Raw genomic sequence first — 21509 nt, 5'->3', positions numbered from 1 at the left:
GAGGAAGTTGTATGATTTTGATCTAACAACCCTGAAGGAACAACAATACATTTCCAAGTCAGGATTAGAAGTGGCACGTAGGGATGGTGGTGTCCCGAAGTACTTGCTGCTCCATCCTTCTAAATGGTAGTCAGTGTGTGTTTGGAAGGCACTTTTTCTAAGGAGTCTCGGTGAATTTCTGCAGTGCATTTCATGGATGTCACACCATGCTGCATTTTTTCTTGTTCATTTGGCTTTTATTCCTTCCCTTGTGTTTTTTTTAATTCTGATTTTATATTTTAAGATGGCTCTGTAGAATGGCGACTTTGTACACTTTTCACTGAGCTCCTGTAATTCTGTACTCGAGTACATATGACAACAAAAGTCTAATTCAAATTCCAATTTGGTGGTGGGGATTTGAATGTTTGTGGATGTGGTGCCATTTTGAATGTTTGTGGGTAGGGCTGCCCTGTGCTGGATGGTGTCAAGTTTCTTGAGAGTTGTTGGACCTGCAGCCATCCAGTGGGGAAATATTCCATCACACCCCGACTTATGTCTTATAGGTGGTGAACAGACTTTGGAGGGTCGGGAGGTGAGTTGCTTTTTACAGTATTCCTAACCCTTGATGTGGTCTTGTAGCCACAATATTTATGTTGCTGGTCCAGTTCAATTTCTGGTCAATGGTGACCCCCAGGATGTCGTTTTTTTTTAAGAAAGCTGCATTAGCATCAAACAGACCTGAGCAGCCACATTGCTATTTTCTGGAGAAATTAGGAACCTGGGTCGGAAATTAAGAGTATTTTCTTTCACTTTAAAAATGAGAACAGCTATCATTATTTCTTGAAACATAACTGAGTAGCCCAGGATCATTGAACTAAAATGTTAACACTCTTTCTGTTTCTCTCTTTCTCCCCTCTCAGATGCCGTCAGACCTGTTAGATAATCTCAGTATGTTGTGTGTTTATTATAAACCATAACACGTCATTGATTATAAAAGCAAAGCCCTTTTACTTAAATAAAGAAAATATATTGGTGTTCACAATGGTTTTAAAATTATTTTTGCAGTAAATAAACTTCATGTTTTAATTTACTTTGTTTTCTGATTTCCTTACAGATGAAAACTTAATTTGTAATGGGGAGTTATAGACACTAAGCTTTGAAACACACAGCACTGTTTCTTCAACTCGTTGAAGTTTTGTTTTTAATTACTGTACTGCATTTTTTTTATCGTTTGGAGCTTGAAAGGCAAATGGTCTCATTAAGCCACAGTGAGCCACTGTGTATTACTGACCGGCTGACACCTTTGGGAAGTAACTGTAGTGGGCAACATGGCGAATTGGCATCAAACTCATCATTGCTGGAAGATGGTAGCAGTGATGGATGTAGCCCGCGATCATGTTCAAGCCCAGACTCCCAGGATGTTAACTATATCAACGTCCATTCTAGTGTGCTGGAGAAATATAGCATGATGGGCTTGTTGGTTTCAAAGCTGGACCCCCCAGCTGCTGAAGGCTGTTCCGAAGTGTTTGAAGCGCAGGTGAAAATGCCTGATTTTTGCTCCACTTTGACTGGTGACTTTATCCCCACGCTAGAGGAAATTGAAGAATTCTTGAAAGAAAAAATGGAAATCGTGAAAGATGGACTTACAGAAAACAGTGCCACCACAGAAATCAAAGTGGAGGTAAAATCGGAAGCTTTGGGTGACTCTTCATTAGAATCCAGTGAATGTTTTTTGTCATCTTCAGACAGCACTGGGCTTGGATCAGCTCCAGAGGTGACTCTAACAGCTGCAACTGGGAGCGTTCCCATGATTCTCCAGCTTCAGCCTGTTCAAGTGCCCAGTGCATGCCCAACCACACAAACTCCAAGCAGTGTGAAGTTGACTCAGCTAGTCGTTAATGTCCAGGGCCAAGCCTTTGCCTTAGTACCTCAGCGGGTACAGACTCCACCAAACAGTGCAACCCGCCAGTTCGTAAAAATTGCACCCCTACCAATAGCAGCGAGGTCTGTAGCTGTTGGTAGCTTGGTGAATGTTGTTGAGGCCACCCAGAAGCTTCAGAAATCATCCTCTGCCGATGTAATCAGAGTGCATAAGTGCTCGTTCCCGGGATGTAACAAGATGTATACCAAAAGCAGCCATTTAAAGGCACACTACAGGCGTCACACAGGGGAGAAACCTTACTCATGCACTTGGCCAGATTGTGGTTGGCGGTAAGTTGATTATATATCCGTTAACATGTTAATGAGTGTATTTATATATACCTGAATTTTACTTTCTCCTTTTGTCACATTTCTGTATCCACTTTTTCCATTTATAAAAATGCAGCTGAGAGGGAAATGCTGCGTAAATGTTTGTGATTAACACCTTCCTGCACCTCGCGGGTCTTCAGTATTGCAAGGAAACTCTCTGCTTCTCAAGTCCTTCTAAACTTTATATTTAACTGTAATTCATTTAAAATTGTTCATTATGTTTTTAATAAAAAGGCACAGACCTCAAAATGGGGACTGCGTTATATCTTGTGTTCCTAACTGGTTGAATCATCACCCTACCCTGTGATTCATTTGTCTTAATTTCTCGTGTGCACCACCATTGGTAATAAATGAATCTTCTGTTTTTTTTTAAAGAGTTAAAAGATTTTTAAAAAATTTCAGCCAGATTTGTGTTTGGAAAGTACAGTTGTACTTGAAATACTGGCTGGCTTGCTGTAGTCATGTGATTTCTACCTTTGCTTCCACCTTCTTAGGAAGCAGATGTGTTTTGATGAGTTAATCCCATGAGAAAGAATCAAACCATCTATGCATTTTGGTTTGATTATTTATTCCAATACATCAGAACTGCAGTTTTGGTTTTTGTATGACCTAGACCATCACTCAGGTATGAGACAAGGCTCTGAAATCTCTCTCATCTATTCTCCCATTCCGTCACCAAAAGCACATAAACTGGGTTTCTGGTGAGGTTACAACAGTAAAGAAGGAAGAAATTCCCAATCCAGGAGAGATGTTCGTTCTGGAAAAAGACCAGGTAGTACTCAAATTGCGTGTCTAAATTACAAAGAATATACAGGCCACTTGGCCCAACCGGTCTGTGATGGTGTTTATGCTCTTTACTAATGTCTTCACAAACTATTTGCTACATCTCACCTTGTTGACATAGCTTTGACTTTTTCCCTCGAGTATGGTTCTAGCCTTTTATTAGTTGTAATAATAGGCTGTGAACTTAGCCTGGAGGTGAATTGTGGGCATGATAATCTTTTTCATGTCAGAAATCCTCGCAAAATGCCTTCCCAGCCTCAAGGGTTTTAAACAGCAGAACTCTTTGAATGTTTTTGTTCCACTGATGTAAAGCAGTAAATCTAATGGATGAGAAAACCTGCAACACAAGGTCACAGCTGAGGAAAGTAGGTGCAGTTGTGGAAGATGGGGGTTCTGAATGGCGCTTAGAGAGGGTGGACTTGAGATGGTTAGTATGTGGATGTCATGTGGTTCAAAGGTCCAAGATACCTCAATCCATGGAGGAACAGGTGGAAGCACCATGACTCTTATAGTGGAGTGGGGTAGGGTGTAATTCTTGTCCAATGGTGGGTGATGGACAAGGCATCAGGCACAGAGGGGTGGATTTCAATGGTCACCAGTGGGATCCTGACAGCAATGAGGCTGGGAAAAATATTGTGATGGCTGTGGGTAGGATGCAGGCAAATCAAAGCATTCATCTGCTAGACACAAATGTGCATTTAAAAACAACAGGAATTGGAGATTACATTGATTTGTTTGAAAGCCTGTTCCTTTTGGAGCCTCCTCCTCAAACACAGTATGATTGTTTAGTGGTTGAAATTCTTTCTCTGAGAATTGCAAGTATTTGCAATTTTCCACTTCAAAAGTCAGTGGTAGCAGAGTTTTTAAATTTTTTAAGGCAAAGGATTGATTCTTATAAAGAGAGGGTGAAAGGTTATCAAGGGTAGGCATGGAATGTGGAGTTGGGATTACAATCAGATCAGCCATAATATCAAATGACAGAGTGGGCTTGAGGGGCCAAATGACATACTTATACTACAAACTTAGAGTTGTTCTTATTTGTCTGAATTTTTTTAAGTGTATCCTGATGTTTAAGTTTTGTTGATGGCCTGAAGTATTCAACTTGTTGTTATGACTGTGCACTCCTCCAGCCTCAATTACTCCGGTCTCTGCTCCACAGGTCACAACGTAAAATAAAAATACTTTTTCCAATTGCCAAGCTGACCAATTAAATGTTTTATATTCAACTTTAAACAAGATCTTTCAGTCATGTTACTTAATAAACACAGTTACTGGTTTATTATTGAAATAAAATGTATGTATAAAAGATGCAATAATTAGTTAACATATATAGCAATATTGAAGTATAAATGCTAATTACTCAAAATACATTCCAACATAACCTCTTTCTTTCCCTCAAATTGGCTTTCTGAAAAATAAAGATTTTAGCTAGTGGATTATTCCCAAAGGCAAGTTGTTAAGGTACAGAACGTGTTGTGATATAGTGGTGGTGTCCCCACCTCTGAGCCAGGAGGGCTTGTTTAAGTCCACACCAGCTTCAGAGGAGTCGAATAACATCTCTGATTAGAAAGTATCTAAGATGTTCCAGAGTGTGTTGCTCTCATGTTCTGGCAGGTGTGTTCAAGTCACTAATAATACACAGTGCTGAAGTCCTGCACAGACTGTTGCTCAATATTTCTCCATTACTCTTTCAAAAGAACAAATGGATTTCACTCTGAACTCAACAGATGGTTTAATTTTCAGAAATTGGAATGATCAGCTGGGCCCCTTGTTCTTGTCAAGCTTTCCTCCAGCTCAACTTGTTCTTACCAGGTTACCCTCTAACTGAACCAGATAAAGGAGCACCTCTCCACTGTTCCAAACAATCCAAACAGGGGTCTATAGCAAAAGCAGGCATTATCTCCAGTTTTGAGAATTACACACAGCCTTTTTTATTTTAAAGGAAATCTGTAATTCCCATGATGAACTTTCAATAACATCTTTTAAAGAAATCACTCCAAATATTTCCACAAAACTTGAAATAAATCCATTTTCCACAATCATTCAAAAATTAACTCATCCAAGCAATATTTTTGTAACATTGTTGAGTTCCTTACCTCAGTCAGGCCATCAGAGGCTGTATTTAATGTAAGTGTGAAACTGCCTTGACCTCCGAACCAGCTGTGGTAAAAACATGGTGGCATTAGTTCCTCTAGTAACATCAATTCTCAAAATGCTGGAATGGTGGGGAGGTTTTGGAGGGAACTGAAACTGAATGTTAACCTTAATTTGCTATTTTTCTTCAGCCACACCCACTATCCTACACAGAACAATAAGCTAGTTTACCATTTAGTATTAGGATTTCACCAATCTCCCCACCCCCGGCCTCATCCCATGACCAACCCTCCCTCTCCTTGACCTGACACAACCTGTCAATCTTCTCTCCCACCTCACTGACCAATCCCCACCACTGCCTACCTGCACTCACCTGTCACCATCCAACCTTCCCCAGCCTCACCCATCCTCTACTTATTTCTGAACTCCCTTCTCCCTTCCCCATTTCTGAAGAAGGGTCCTGACCTGAAACTTCAGCTTTCCTGCTCCTCTGATACTGCCTGCCCTGCTGCATTCCTCCAGCTCCATACTGTGCTATCTCTGATTCCAGCACCTGCAGTTCTTACTATCTCTGAGCAGGTTTACCATTGTTCAATTGTGTAAGATCTCCCTCACATTGAGCAATTGCTCAAGAATGGAAAATTAGTGGCAAAGTTGTTCCTGTTTTGCAAAGCAGACGGGTCAGAATTCCACCACCATGAATCATGTTGTCAAACTACAACAGGATGCGATCTCATGATCTCATGTGATCTCAAATCTATGAATAGGATGGGAATAGAGGGATACGGTCCCCGGAAGGATAGGGAGTTTTAGTTGTGATGGGCAGCATGTCAGTGCAGGCTTGGAGGGCTGAAGGGCCTGTTCCTGTACTGTAATTTTCTTTTGTTCTTTGTTCTAATATAAAGCACTGTTGCATCAAGAATGCTTTTGACGGCTGGATTGAGGGTTTTTGTATTAATGGCAGATTTTTAAAAAGCAGTGAAATGTCAGAGCTTCCCTTGCACCGTGAACACATTTTCATAATCCAAGTGAACTGTGATTTGATGTTTTTCTTCCTAATTCTCTCTTTTTAAAATGCAGTGGTAGTACCGTTAAGGGGGCGAGTTAGGTCACTCAGGGATAGCAAGAACTGCCGATGCTGGAGTCAGAGATAATGCAGTATGGAGCTGGAGGAACACAGCAGGCCAGGCAGCATCAGAGGAGCAGGAAAGATGACGTTTCGGGTCGGACCTTTCTTCAGAAATGGGGAGAGGGAAGGGAGCTCAGAAATAAATAGAGAGGAGGGGTAGGGCTGGTGGGTGGGATGGTAATGGGTGAATGCAGGTAGGGAGTGGTAGGGATTGGTCAGTGAGGTGGGAGGGGCGGATAGGTAGGAGAGAAGATGGACAGGTTGAGTCAGGTCAAGGAGTTGGGGATGAGAGGGAAGGTTGGCCATGGCATGAGGCTGGGGGTGGGGAGATTTTAAAACGGGTGAAATTCATACTTAGGCCATTGGGCTGTAGGCTCCCGAGGCAGAATATGAGGTGTTGCTCCTCCAGTTTGCGGGTGGTGTCATTGTGACACTGGAGGAGGCCCAGGATGGACATGTTGTCCAGGGTTTGAGACTGGAAGATGTTGTCATTCGTTGTGGAAGGAGTGCAGATGCTCTACAAAATGGTCTCTGAGTCTACGCTTGGTCTCACCGATGTAAAGGAGGCCACATCGGGAGCAGCGGATGCAGTAGACCAAGTTGATGGATGTGCAGGTGAACCCCTGTCTAATGTGGATGGTTTGTTTTGTGCCTTGAATGAAGGTGAGGGGGCAGGTGTATGGGCAGGTGTAGCAATTTCTGCGGTTGCAGGGAAAGATGCTGGGGGTGGTGGGGTTGGTGGGGAGTGTGGGGTGGACGAGGGAGTCGCGGAGAAAGTGGTCCCTACGAAAGGCGGATAGGGGTAGGAAGGGAAATATATCTTTGGTTCAAGGGTTGGATTGTAGGTGGCGGAGAATGATACGTTGTATGCGGAGCTTGGTGGGGTGATATGTGAAGACAAGGGGGATTCTGTCTTCATTTTTATTGCGGGGGGAATGGATGTGAGGGCAGAGGTGCGGGAAACACAAGAGATGCGATTGAAGGCATTTTCGATCACCGGAGTAGATCGCAGCTGCAGTCTCAGTATTAAATTGTCTTACTCCAAAAACTGGCTGTATTATATCTGTTCCCCATTGTGTCTCTGCGCTCTCTCTCTCTCTCTCTCCTCCTCTTCCTCTACCCTCCCCCCCACTCTCTCACTTCTTCTTCCTCTTCCCCTCCCCCCCTTCCCAAAACAGCCTAGTCTTGTTTGTGTCTCGTTTACTTTGCTTTTGGTAGATGAGCCATTTTGGACTTGAAACATGAACTTTGTTTCTCTCTCCGCAGATCCTGCCAGACCTGCTGAGTTTTTCCATTGTGTTTATTAATCTGTAAATGCCTGTTTTTGGAAGCTGATCAGGCTCTGGTCTGGTTGGTATTTGATTGGGGAACTGCCTGGGAACACCAGGTGCTCTTGGCATTTAAGGACTCTTGCAGGTCATGGTAGTGCCCCTATCTCTGGGCCAGAAGGTCTAGATTCAAGTCCCACCTGACAAGGAGGGTGTCACGGCATGTACAAACAGGTTGCTTTTTTTTTAGAAGAAAAAATAAAAGTTCCTCTGAAACTTTGCTCTTAAAGAGGACAGAGGTTCTACTCTAGATAACAGTGTGGAACTGAAGGAACACAGCAGGCCAGGCAGCATCAGAGGAGCAGGAACGTTGACGTTTCAGGTCGGGATCCTTCTTCTGAAATGCACCATCCTTTTGAAGAATGCTGTCTGACCTGCTGTGTTCCTCCAGCTCCACACTGTGTTATCTCTGACTCCAGCATCGGCAGTTCTTACTATCTCTGAGAGGTTCTATTCTGCTGTCTGGATCAGGCAGTGTCAGACCTACAACAGGTGTCTAAGTTATTCCAAGGTTTTCAGTTACACTGATTTAACTTGGAATCCAGCCTATGGTATTAATCACTGTGTAAAGACATCCTGATATCTAACTGAAATTAGTATTTTACTAACTTTGACCTGATGCTTCTCAATTTAAATTAGAAGGTAAAATTTTTAAAAAATTATCTGCTGTAAAGATCACCTTACAGTTTGAAAACTCATTTTTTTTGTATTGTCATCAATGCAGGAGCATCTCACTTTCCTCCCAGGAACATGCTTAACGTGTGATCTGACCCAATGCTGTAAAATTGAATACGACTTCCATTCACGTTTTCAACTCTTTTAGCAAAATAATGAAACTGTTTACTGTTGATTGCTGCTCTGTATTGGCTGGACAAATTCTTAAGGCAGAAATAGATGGGTTGCACACTAACAACGGGTGTTGGGGACTATCAAGGTATGCAGAGTTAAGATTCCCGAAATCTGACCAGCTGTGATCTAATTGAATAAGATTTAGATTTGGGTTTTATTCAGATTTTATAATGGAGCAGGCTTCAGAGGACAAATAGCCTACTCCTAATTTGTATGTTTATGTATTGAGAAGTGAGTCTACAAAGGCATCTAGATTCATTCAGTTTCATACAGAACCGTTAGAAATCCAACTGCAATCTCAGCACACAACTTGAACCTAAACTGAGTTTGATCCCACATCCTTTCGATCATGGAGACAGCTTAATTCCACCTGAATACCACTTGTCTCTGTTTTCTCCCTCATCTGCTGATGAAGCTCTGTCCAAATGACCATTCGAGAAGTCTGTGCAAGAGACCAGAGTTAGAGGACTTCAATGCCCAATTCCTCTGTTATGGACCAGACTATACCTCCTTCGAAATATTTTAAGAAGGTAGCATAGACCCTAACTTTTTCTTACTTTAAAGGTAAATGTAAAGTGCCGTGTTCCACGTGCAATGCGACTAGTTAAATTACTCATTGTTAAGCAAAGCAATTTATTTAAACACTATAGTTAAAATAAACCAAAAATAAGGAATTTAGAATAACTTGACTCTAAATTGTAAAACTTGACAGAATAATAGATTATTCTATTACTAATTAACTGTTCCAGTATAGTAGTATCCCATAGAAACACCTCTTGGCAAAAAAGCAAATTCAGAAATCCGGTCTTCTCACATGCAACACAGCAGCAGAGACAGAGATAAAAATATCAAGTGAAAACTCAGAGAGTAGCAACCAGGAAACCTTTACTGCAGTTTCCAACGCTGTTGACACTCTAACAGCAACTGATGCTGAATCTCAGAGCTAAAAAACTAAAAACTTGAAATCTTGGTCTCTGAGAGCTGGCCACGCCTAGTCAGGTTGCTTCTATTGTTTTAACTTCTTAAAATAAAGATCCAAGGCTTCACAAGCTGTTTACTGGCATTCCAATTAGACAGCTCGGCGTCTCTGTCTTAACACCTCCCTTTCTTTAAAAACAAAGGACAAAATAACCTCTTAAAGCCACAGCATCATTATGCTTTACCTCACCATTGTTGGTCGTGCTTCCTGTTGTCAAGGCCGTAATAGTGGAATTCTTTCACTATACCACACCATCTTCTATCTTTTGTAAAAACCCACTGATCTGGGTATTTCCTCCTTTTGACTTGTGCGTTAAATGTTGTCTGAACCTTCAGTGAAGGGTGTCAGGATATTTTACAACTGGTGTAAATGCAAGGTGTCATTTGAGAGTATTTTGAGAGAGTTGAGGCCACATAATAAATAAAGGCTTGCCAAGCGCATTGCCATGATCTTTGAATGCTCTTTGAGTTTACACTCACTTGAACTCACTTACTCAGATATAATGAATGCACTGTGCCTGCAGTTGGCACCAACATTTCAGTTTTTTTTTATTGCAGTGGGGTGGTGGGAGTGGGGAAATGGTTATTGCTCCTAAGTGTTAACTAAAACAGCAAAGAGGCCAGCACTGTCAAAAATAATATTAAAAGCCTTTACAATTCAGGTTGTTGTCAGGTTTTTCAGCAACCTTCATATTCTGTCCACATGATAGATGTTGTGTGATAATGTAGCATAGTTAATACAAGCTTTTTGCTTTGCCATCCACATACACTTCAGAAATGGTTCAAAAGGCCAAACATGATCTGATTTACAAACAGAAAATGCTGAATCACATAGCAGGTTGGAATGAATCTGTGACAAGAGAAACATTGTTAACATTTAAAATTGACAACCTTTGAATCAGAGTTGTAGGACATTACAGATTTCAAGCAGTCTGAATGCAAGTACAAAGCAAGGGAAAAATGTCATCTGACACTTGAACAAACACTTTCATCACCATGGTCTAACGATTTTGTGCTATAAATTCAAAGTCAGATGATAGCTCTATGTCACAATAATTCATAAAATACCTATAGTGTGGAAGCAGGCCATTCGGCCCAATGAGTCACTGAAACCCCACATTGACCACAGCTAATCCATCCCTGGACACTATAGGCAATGTAATATGGCCAATCCACTTAACCTGCACATCTTTGGACTTTGGGAAGAAACGGGGGCACCTGTAGGAAACCCAGAGAAGGTGCAAACTCCACACACATGGTGACCTGAGGGTGGAATCGAACCCAGGTCCCTAGTGTTGTGAGGCAGCAGTGCTGACCATTGAGCCACCACGCTGCCCAATTGGCAGACAAGCACAGAGGCATTGAAGAAGCTCTTCTATTCAGGGTTAATGTTAACAGTAATATGCACCTCTCTGCTCCAAGTGTTTGTTGGTTCTGATGTCCCAATGGCTGGATCTTTCAGATCGTAACCACTTTGTAACAGAATAATCTCCAGATACATTGCAATCACAGTCCATTTCTTCTGATTAAAACTTGGAAATTGTGCTGCCATTTCTCATTTCATGGAACTGCAACATTAAAACAAATCTCCTTTTCATTAGTAAATGGTCTTTCTTGTCACATATTGTACTGTTATTGAACAATGTGATACCACTGAATGTTCAATCAACTTTCTTCTGCACAGTGGATTGTGTCATTGTGTTGGGTGCAGTAGAAGTTTTCCCTAAAGTTCTATCATCAGTAATTTGTATCTTCTTGAAATTCTGCAGGTTTTCTCGCTCAGATGAGTTGTCCAGACACAAACGCTCCCATTCAGGAGTGAAGCCGTACCAGTGTCACATCTGTGAGAAGAAATTCGCCCGCAGCGATCATTTATCAAAACATGTGAAAGTACACCGGGGACTAAAACATAGCAGAATAACCAGAACAACCAGTTAACACTGGGCTGTCCTTTTCTCCTTTTATAGGAAAGTATACCAGAGCCATTGAACTTTGTAAATGGAATGTACAGAAGATATCACAATTATTAATATGTGTCTGTAATCATTGAATATGGGTGGGAATGGGTTTTAACAGCTCTTAGTTTGAAAAGTTATTTCTCGAAATGACAAATGAATTGCATTTCTAATGTAAATTTTACTCATTCTCACTTTATGACTTCAGAAAAGTTGGTTGGTTCATATTTATCATTGTAGTATAGGCTCTTTTGGCTGATGAGATGTCAATGTAAAAGAATCAGTGTCAAGGACTTAATAGGTAAATTTAACACAGAATTGACAAAAGAAGTAGATGGGAGACTTGAGAATTTTTTTATGCATTAAGTTGTTTATAATTCAGAATTCCTGAAAGGATGTAGATTCATGAGTAGTTTTCAAAAAATGGTTGATTGAGTACCTGAAGAGGAGAAAACAATAATAAAGGACAGTTTAGTGTGAATAATTTGGATAACTTTTTAAAGAGCTGGCACAGGTGTGATGATCTGAATGGCTGCCTTCTGTGCTGTAAGATTTTGTAGTAGGTACGATAGTTTTTTAGTAGCTAATCCAATTACATAATCAGTTGTTCCCCTGAAATGCAAACGGCAGTGCAACAATTATGAAGATTATCAGACAGGAACCTCACAAGCTTTAAGCAATTGTGCATGCGAGGGATCACTGCTAGCAATCCATTGGGTTGGAGTTTAAATTCTTTCATAAATGGACAGTACTGGAGAAACACACAAGGATAATAGGTTGTGAAACTGAATTCCATATACCTGCTCGTTTGTAGCTAGCACCTGGAAAAGAAATAGCATTCTAGCTTACACATGACACAGTTTCACACTGTGGTTGACTTTTAATGGCTTTTTAAAGTAGCCTTGGCTATATTGGGTATTTTTTTAAATATCAGTCTCAGAGCAGCTAGGATTGAGCATTAAACATGGTCTTGCTAACATGATTAATAAACTGAGAACAAATTTTAAAAGGCACCACAGTAAAGCTTCCTCATCCACCCAATTGAGTTACTTCTCCATATTGCAGGGATGTCGCTGTCTTCTCCTGCCAGCCACTCTATAAGGAACTCTGATTTCTGTCAATTGAAACTGTGGTAGAGGTTCTAGATTTTTTTTTTCCCCCTAATCAACCTGTTCAGGGATGTTATGAAATACCTCTGGAGCAGGTGGGACTTGAACCTAGGCCTCTTGGCCATTGCATCACCAGAGCTCGTGGTGCTGGTTCTGCATCCTCTTTCCAGACAGCGAGAACAACTGTCTAATACAGTCTGCCTTCCAGCTCCCCAAATCCAGTGCAATTTAGCATCTAGGTACACGTTGAATGATGAAATAGTTTTACTGTTACAAGCCTACACAGAAGATTATCCATATAATCATCAGACGGTATTCTATTCAATCGTATACATTGCATTCAATTTTTTTCTCAAAATTGCCTGTTTACTATTTGGTGGTTATGCTACTCCTCACTTGGAGTCCAAGTCACTGTGACAACATGCACTTTTACATGCATGTTGTAGTCTAGAGATGTAGAAAGTGATGGTAGAGGCTTAAACATTGTTCCATCACACAGGTGATGCTCTTATCATCTGCCATTGGTTTGTGTTGGAAGGTTTTGAAGTAGATGGCCTGTTTGCCCATCTTATGAACATACCTTCCTTTGCCATTAAATCCGGGCGTAGGGCTCAAACACGGGCACCTCGCTGCTGAGAGGAAGGGAGACTACCTATTGTGCCACAAGACAAAATCTTTATTTACTCTTCATTAATGCAATCTTGCCACCTTGGCCCTAACCTTTTCTATCAATAACATTTTTGCAGCTAACACATCAAAAATCTTGCACTTAAAACTTTGCAGTTAAATTTCTAATCAAGTCCTTCAAGAAACAGTGTACCTTAACCTCAAGCTCACAAAGCGTCTTTAAAATAGTAGTCATTTACTCGACCTTAAAACAAAATTATGTTTGCATTTTGCATAAGCTGATTCTCTTCTTTGCATCTAGCCACTGGGTTTTGTTTAGTACTTTGCACCATTTATTCTACAATTCTTTACTTCTTGGAGCCTCAAAACTGGAACTCGTCACTGCCTAGACTTTAATTTTGCCTGTAACCTCAGAGACCATATGACCAGGAATGCGTCATTCAGCCTTTGAAGCCTTTCTCCACCATTCAATTTGCACTGAAACTGATCTGTACCTTGACAATATTTAGCCCCTTGGTTCCATATTTCTTAGTACCCTTATCTAACAAAAATCAATCAATCTAAGATTTTAAAACTCTAGTTGATCTAGCCTCAATAGCATTCTAGGGGAAGGGTGTTCTAGATTTCCACTACATTTTGAGTGAAGAAATGTTTCCCGACATCATCCCACAACTCAAATTCTAAGGTAATGACCCTTTATCCTTGATTTATCGCGATCAAACTTATAAAATCCAAATATCTCAGTTATGTCTCCCCTTTAATTACAGCAGATTTGGTGCTTTCCTGAATTATGGACCTATACTTGGACTTTTTTAGTGTTGTATTGTGCAGCATAAGTGAAAATCACAGAGGATACAATGACAGAACTGACTTTTTAAAGGTTTACTTGGATAGCCTTATCTGGAAAAGGGCTTTGGGTGTATTGGAATGAATTGTCCTTGTGTGAAAGAAAATGACATGGGTGTGATTTTAAATTGCAGGTCATGATTTGTGTCTGCGAGAGAACTATGCTTGGAATTTATCAAGAACATGAGTGAATTTTATTCTCTTACTAGGATGGTTCCCACACACTGGGTGTTGGCAGATGAGTTAACTGTGGATATTTGCACACAAACAGTGGTCACACAGAATTACCAGAGGTTTGCTAGTGCCTGTGGAACAGTGCTGTAAATTGTTGCACCCCGAGAGAAACACAGTAAATTGAATTGGGGAAAGCCTTATACGAAGAATTCCATATGAAAGTTAATAAAAGTGCTTTAACTCAAAGAAAACCTACAAAGGCTTTAAGTGAAGTCACTCACAGATTCGAGACAAGATGATGATTAGTCTATCTTGAGAAACATAATAAATTTTCAATTTTGTAAAATAAGATTTTAACTCATTGGAAGCCCTATCTCACATCACTCTTGCATACTTTGATTTGAACCCATTTTCCAGTGTAATTATGAATTGAAAGGCACAAATGCCAATTCTGGTGAAATCTGTACTGGATGGAAGCTTTCACATGATTAGTGATTATATTGGCAAACACATCTATACTCCTTACAAATTTACTAAATGGAGACAATCTTGACAAGCTTTATAGTTCGAAATTCCTGCCTGTTAGTCGGTATTGGGCAATAAACTGGCTGCTAAGGCCACTCATTTACAAGTACAGACTGAAATTACCAATCTGAGCACCTACCTACATTGAACATCTGTATTACTAGTAATAGGCTTTAGAAGATGCTCACTAATGATGTTCCTTTTTGTAGCATACCTCTTCTGAGTCACTTTTTGGCTTACCTTCCCCCGTGTCCCTTAATATGGGGGTAGGTACATAAATTATAATACATGGATTTAATCCAAATCTTTATTATTAGAGTCGGTCTAATGAATAAGCAAGTGATTTTAACTGTGCAGCACAGAACAAAGTAATGGTACACTGTAAATGTTGTAAAAATGTCTAATGTGAATAGTGCTTGTAGAGCCTATATTTTTCTTGCTGTTTAATTTTTTTCATGGTGAACATAGAACAGTACAGCACTGTACAGGCCCTTCGGCCCACAATGTTGTGCCAAACTTTTACCCTAAACCTAAGGTCTATCTAACCTCCACCCCTACCTTATACTACCATCCATATGCCTATCTAATAGCTGCTTAAATGCCCCTAATGAGGCCGACTCTGCTACCCTCCCTGGCAATGCATTCCATGCCCCTACCACTCTCTGAGTAAAGAACCTACCTCTGATGTCTCCCCTATATATACCTCCATTCACTTTAAAACTATGCCCCCTCGTAATAGCTTCCTCCACCCTAGGAAAAAGTCTCTGGCTGTCCACTCTATCTATACCTCTGATCATTTTGTACACCTCTATCAAGTCACCTCTCATCCTTTGTCATTCTAAAGAGAAAAGCCCTAGCGCGCTCAACCTTTCCTCATAAGACCTTCCCTCCGTTCCGCGCAACATCCTGGTAAATCTTCTCTGCACCTTTTCCAACGCTTCCACATCTTGCCTGTAATGAGGCGACCAGAACTGGACACAATACTCCGGATGTGGCCGAACCAGGGTTTTGTATAGCTGGAGCATAACTTCACGGCTCTTGAATTCAATCCCTCTATTAATACAAATGTCAGAAATTTTGTTCTCTGGTTGACCGAAAAATTCAGCACCACCAGAGGAACTTGCGGAGGATCTTCAAGAACAGAATTTCATTTAGACTGAAGCAAATTTTCTTTAAAATAAATTTTCTAGCCACTGACTTTGTTCCTGAACATTTTACTGTACACACAGCAAGAAAGTCCATTAAACACACGGTTGTCATGATGATTGTTTTTTGTTTTGAATGAAGAGGTCACATAAATGCAGCATAACACTGTATATATTTTTATTTCAATAAACTGATAGATCTGATCTAATCTAATGCCTTGGGTGTTTAGTAATTGTTTTTGTGCAAAAGTTTCAATAAAGAGTCCAAGAGGGCATGCCTAATAATCACAGTGGTGTCAATGGTGAAGCTACAACACCAGACAACTTGTGTGCTAAACAGCATAAGCAGCAAGTGACCAATGGGACGAAGTGATTCCAGAGCTTCAGATCAGATTTAAGTTCTTCAGTCCTGCCACATCCATGGTGGTAGACCATTCACTAGAGGAGAAAGCTACATAAATATCCTGTCGTCAATGATGGAATAGCCCAACATATCAGCACAAAAAGCTGAAGCATTTGCAACAACTTTTAGCCAGAAATGCTGAGTGGATGATCCATCTCAGCCTCATCCAGAAGGCCCCAGCAAAACAGATGTCAGTCTTCAGCCAATTCAATTCACTCCATATAATAGCAAGAGATGGCTGGAGGTACTGCATAATACAAAGGCTATGAGCTCTGACAAAATTCCAGCAATACTACTGAAAGTTCTGTGTTGCAAGGCAAATGCCCCTTGTCAAGCTATTCCAGTGCTAACTGACATCTACCCAACAATATGGAAAATTGCCCAGATACGTCCTGTAGACAAAAAGCAGGTGAAATCCAACCCAGCCAATTTCCAGCCCATCTGTATCAGGAAAGTGATGGAGGGGATCTGCAACAGTACTTTTGAATTATACTTGCTTAGCAAAAACTTATTCAGTGGCAATCAATTTGACTTCCACCACGGCCACTCTGCTCCTGACCTAATTACAGCTTTGGTTCAAACATTGACAAAACAGCTGAATTCTAGAGGTAGGTGAGAGTGACAGCCCTTGACATCAAAGCCACATTTGAGTGATTGTACATCAAAGAACGCCATCATAACTAGAAATGGAAATTAGGCCGAAAACTACCTTGGTTAAAAACATATGTGGCACAAACAAAGATGTATGTGTCAGTAATCTCAGCTCCAATGACATCTCTCCAGGAGTTTCTAAGGGCAGTGTCCTTGAACCAACTATCATCTACTGCTTCATCAATGATTTTTCGTCATCATAAGGTCAAAAGTGATGATATTTGCTGATGACTGCACAATTTTCAGAGTCATTTGCAATTCCTCAAATACTGAAACAATCTGTGTCCTAACGCAGCAAGACTTTGACAATATCCAGGCATGGGCTGACAAGTGACAAGTAACATTTAAATTACACAAGACAAGAGAGAATCTAAATCACCCCTTGATTTTCAATGGCATTATGATCAGTGAGTTCCCCTTTGTTACCATACTGGGGGTTACCATTTACTAAAAATTGAACTGGAGTAGCCATAGAAATACTGTGGCTATGAGAGCAGGTCAGAGTCTAGGAATACTGCAGTGATTAACACACTTCTTTTTCCCCAAAACCTGATCACCATCAACAAGGCACAAATCAGGATTGTGATGAAATACTCCCCATTTGCCTGGATGAGTGCAACTCCAACAACACTCAAGAAACTTGATATAATCCTGAACAAAGCAGATAGTTCATTTGCAACACAACCACAAACATTCATTCCCTCCATCACTGATTCTGAGATGCCATCGACAGGATGCATTGCAGAAATTCACCAAAACTCCTTAGCACCTTCCAAACCCATGACCACTACCATCAACTTTTCCAACCTCTGCTGATAAGAAAATCCCTCCATGCCCAGGATTGACCGAGTGAACCTTCTCTGGACTGCCTCCAATGCCAAATATCTTTCCTGAGATAAGGGAACCAAAACTGTTCACAGTATTCTACATATTGTCTGACCAGTGCCTTGTATGGTTTTAGCAAGACAGAACATATTTTATATTTTTAAAGGCAAAAGCACTTTGAGATCATAATAGCATAGCAGCAACTGGTTTTGACTTTAATAAAATGGTTAGAATATTACAGCACAGAAGGGGTCATTTGGCCCAATGAATCTGCACCTGCTCTTTGAAAACAATCCAGTTTCACTATTTTCCATGTTCCTGAAAGTTTTTTTATTCTCTAAGTATTCATTCCATTCACTTCTGAAGGCTAACTTGGAATCTGTATTCACCACTTTATCACAGGATTTGGTTTTTTTTTCTTCTTGTTTATAATCTAAGAAACAAATAGATTTCTAGAAGTTCAGGGTGTTGAGACATATGGGAGAGAACAGAAATATGATGTTGAGATCAAGGATAAGCCATAATCCATATTGAATGGTGGAGCAGACTTGATGGGCTGAAAGGCCTGGTCCTGCTTCTGTTTTCCGAGTTTCTATCTTCCTGATCATATTAAATCTGGCTGCTCCGGTTAGCAATCGTTCAATCATTGGAAACAGTTTCTCTAATTGTTCTACATAAACACTTAAATGATTTTAAACACCTCTATCAAATTACTGTAGGACTTCTCTGCTCTCGGCAGAACAAGGTAATCTCCAATTTAACCATGTAACTGTAACTGTAAAGCTTCATAGCACAAATCTAGCAAATCTCTTCTGTACCCCCTCTAAAGGCTTCACATCCTTCCAAAAGTGTGTTGCCCAGCATTATACACAATATTCAAGTTGGGCTGGAATAGCATTTTGTGTTGATTTATCTTAACTTTCTGGTTTTCAGACTCAATGCTTCTATTTATATAGCCATATATTTGCATTCCATTTAGTCTGACTTTGCTCTTGAAGGCTATTATTATCTTCCTCACTGCTGACAACACTTCCAAGTTGGTTGTCGTCTGAATATTAACATTGTACCCTGTATCCCCAAGTCCAAGTCATTAATGGAAGTGGTACTATTACAGAATTTTGTGGAACTCCATTGTATGTATCCCTTCTGGACAAAAAGCATACATTCATTCCAACTTTGATTCATATCCTTTAGCCAATGTTATATCCATGCTGTCTACAGGCTTCAAACTTTGCCAACAAGCCTGATTGTGTGCTAATTTATCAAATGTCTTTTGAAAGTCCATGTATGCACCATAAATTGAAGTCCATTTCTGTAACTTCATTAAAAATGTTTATCAGGTTGGTTCAACATGATGCAACCTTACCAAATCTGTGCCTTTTTTTTGTTCCATGGCCACATTTGACAATGTGGTTGCTAATTTTCTCCCAGATTATTGTTTCCAAAATATTCCCTACCAGCAACATAATTACAATTGGCAAGTTTATTCTTTTCCCTTCTTTGAACATTTGCAATTCTGCATTCTTTGGCTCCACCCCTATTCTAAGGAGGATGGGAAGATTGTGATCAGCATTCCACAATTTGCCAGCTAAAGTGCATTCCATTCAGATCAGGTGATTTTGTAAGTAGCCAGCCTTTCTGCATCTGGATTAATTTTTATTTAATTAAACACACCTAGTGTCCTGGCAGCTTCCATCTTTCCACAGACTTGGGAAAATCCTCCTTAATGAACACTGAGGTTTTTTTCTTTATTCTTTATCCATTAACGGGATGAGGGCGTCACCGGCCAGGCAGCATTTATTGCCCATCCCTAATTGCCCAGAGGGCAGTTCAGAGTCAACCACATTGCTGTGGATCTGGAGTCACATGTAGGCCAGATCAGGTAAGGAAGGCAGTTTTCTTCCCTAAAGGACATTAGTTAGCCTGTTGGGTTTTTCCTGACAATTGACAATGGAATCATGGTCATCATTAGATTCTTAATTCCAGATATTTTATTGACTTCAGATTCCACCATCTGCCCTGGTGGGATTTGAACCCGGGTCCCCAGGATTTGAATCTGGGTCTCTGGATTAACAGTCCAGCAATAGTACCACTAGGCTATTGCCTCCCCTAAAAGTAAAGTATTCATTAAGAATCATGCCATCTTTGGTCTCTTTGGTTCCATTTCTGTTATGACAACGTTTTCTCTGGTAATATGCCTGTAGAGATCTACGGAACCACCTTTATGTTACCCTCCAATCTATTCTTGTATTTCCTCTATGGCCCTTTTACTTCCCTTTATTTTAACTGATGTTCTGCACTTTTTATATTCAGCCTGGTTCTCCCTTATACTATGCCCAGTTTCTTACTTTGTTCCCCTCCGTTAATTCCATTACCATCTGAGACATTCTGGTTTTCATTGCCCTTCCTTTCTACCTGTGGGATTGAACCAGAATCTTGCCTTTCTAAAGGTTGCCCTTTGCTGCTTTAAATTTCTAACAGCCAGGCATTGACACCTAAATTACCTGGACCAGATCTCTTATTAATTCACTAAAATTAGTTTTACTTTATAAAGTATTTTATTCTATATTTCTTATGCTATAGCATACTTTTGTTCCAAAATTACAATCAGCAACGGCAATTTCAAAGAAACTCACAGCAGCATAAATCTCCAAAAATTGGCGATCTCAAGTTTTACAGCCAAGAAACAATAGCAACTGTAAGCAATGCATTCATGTTTGATATCAGCATAATATGACTTCCAGGTTCTAGAAAGAGTTACATTTTTAAGCCAAAGTTAGATAATCTGTATCTTTGACTGTCTTTTACAATGAGTCAAGGCCGCATATTGGCATCTTATGAGAAATAAAATGCAGTATTGGAATGTTATCCCTAAAACAATGTTATAATGTTGTAATGCTATATAGGAATAGAATTTTATGTAGTCACTGTAAAGCAGTAAGTCTTGAATATTAATTCAAAAAGGAAAACTGGGTATTTATATCTTGTTGCAAATGTTGGATCTGCTTTAATATTCTATTGGGTCTGCCATTCCTGAGCACTTCAGTAACTGGACCCATTGCCCAGTATTGAAAATATACTTTCCCCAACATCCAGTTAAAAAGTTGAGTAGCATGAGGAACATAATTGTGTGTACTGATTATTGAGATCCAGCACCTACTGCAGTTAGAATTACTCTGGTTTTCAAATTGTGGATTGATGAGGAGTTTCCACAAAAGGATAAACATAAACCGATGAATTTGTTTATTTTATAAGCTTCAGGTTTTATGAAAGAAAGTACACTTTTCAGAATGATGCAATCCATTTTCTGTCATTCCTTATAATCAAAACCCAATTAAATTACGTCTTTTCACACTTTCAAATGTGTCTAATTTAATTCATAAGTCAACGACCTCTTTCTCAAGGAGTTGGAACTAACCTCATGAGATGAAAGCAACATTCCTCGCCCAGACCATTCTAAGTTCTGAAAATAACCTTTTATCATAGAAAGGAAGTGAAAAGTTTTGGTCTGTTACATCTTCAGTTCTCTATGTTGGGAATTTAGTTGCCAAACTGCCAATCAAAGGCATCGCCTACAATTAAAAATTCTCCCTTCCCCTTGGCACATGAATTATAGCACTTATATTGTCTGATTAATCTTATGGGATAGAATGAATGGAAGCCAACAATATGACCCATCCCCTCCCCATTATTCCTACTGATACAGATAACAATTTTAATGGTTAACTCATTCCCTTGAGAGGGCAGATCAAAATCCTTAAATAATCTGTCTAACATCTCCAAACATTTGCAATTGGGTCAGAAAGTATGCTGGAACTATGCTAATAAACCTCTTATAAGCTGAATCTGTCAGAAACAC

The 21509-nt window shown here is 40.0% G+C and overlaps 1 protein-coding gene across 2 annotated transcripts in view; it reads left to right on the top strand.

Annotated features, from left to right (window-relative positions):
• The window catches only part of LOC109933755 (Krueppel-like factor 15), a 33878-nt gene extending 17898 nt beyond the window's left edge, over positions 1-15980 (top strand). For both annotated transcript variants that reach the window (XM_020532715.2, XM_048612188.1), the window contains 2 exons: positions 1094-2190; positions 11160-15980. In XM_020532715.2, the coding sequence (XP_020388304.1) occupies positions 1229-2190; positions 11160-11328 (1131 nt within the window). In that variant the 5' untranslated portion in view covers positions 1094-1228 and the 3' untranslated portion in view covers positions 11329-15980. The remainder of the gene's footprint in view (positions 1-1093; positions 2191-11159) is intronic.
• Positions 15981-21509: the final 5529 nt, after the last annotated feature.

The sequence above is a fragment of the Rhincodon typus genome, chromosome 25, assembly GCF_021869965.1.
Source record: "Rhincodon typus isolate 14 chromosome 25, sRhiTyp1.1, whole genome shotgun sequence".
Lineage (NCBI taxonomy): Eukaryota > Metazoa > Chordata > Chondrichthyes > Orectolobiformes > Rhincodontidae > Rhincodon > Rhincodon typus.
The sequence above is the reverse complement of the archived record's forward strand: the minus strand, read 5'-3'. Positions and strand labels throughout refer to the sequence as shown.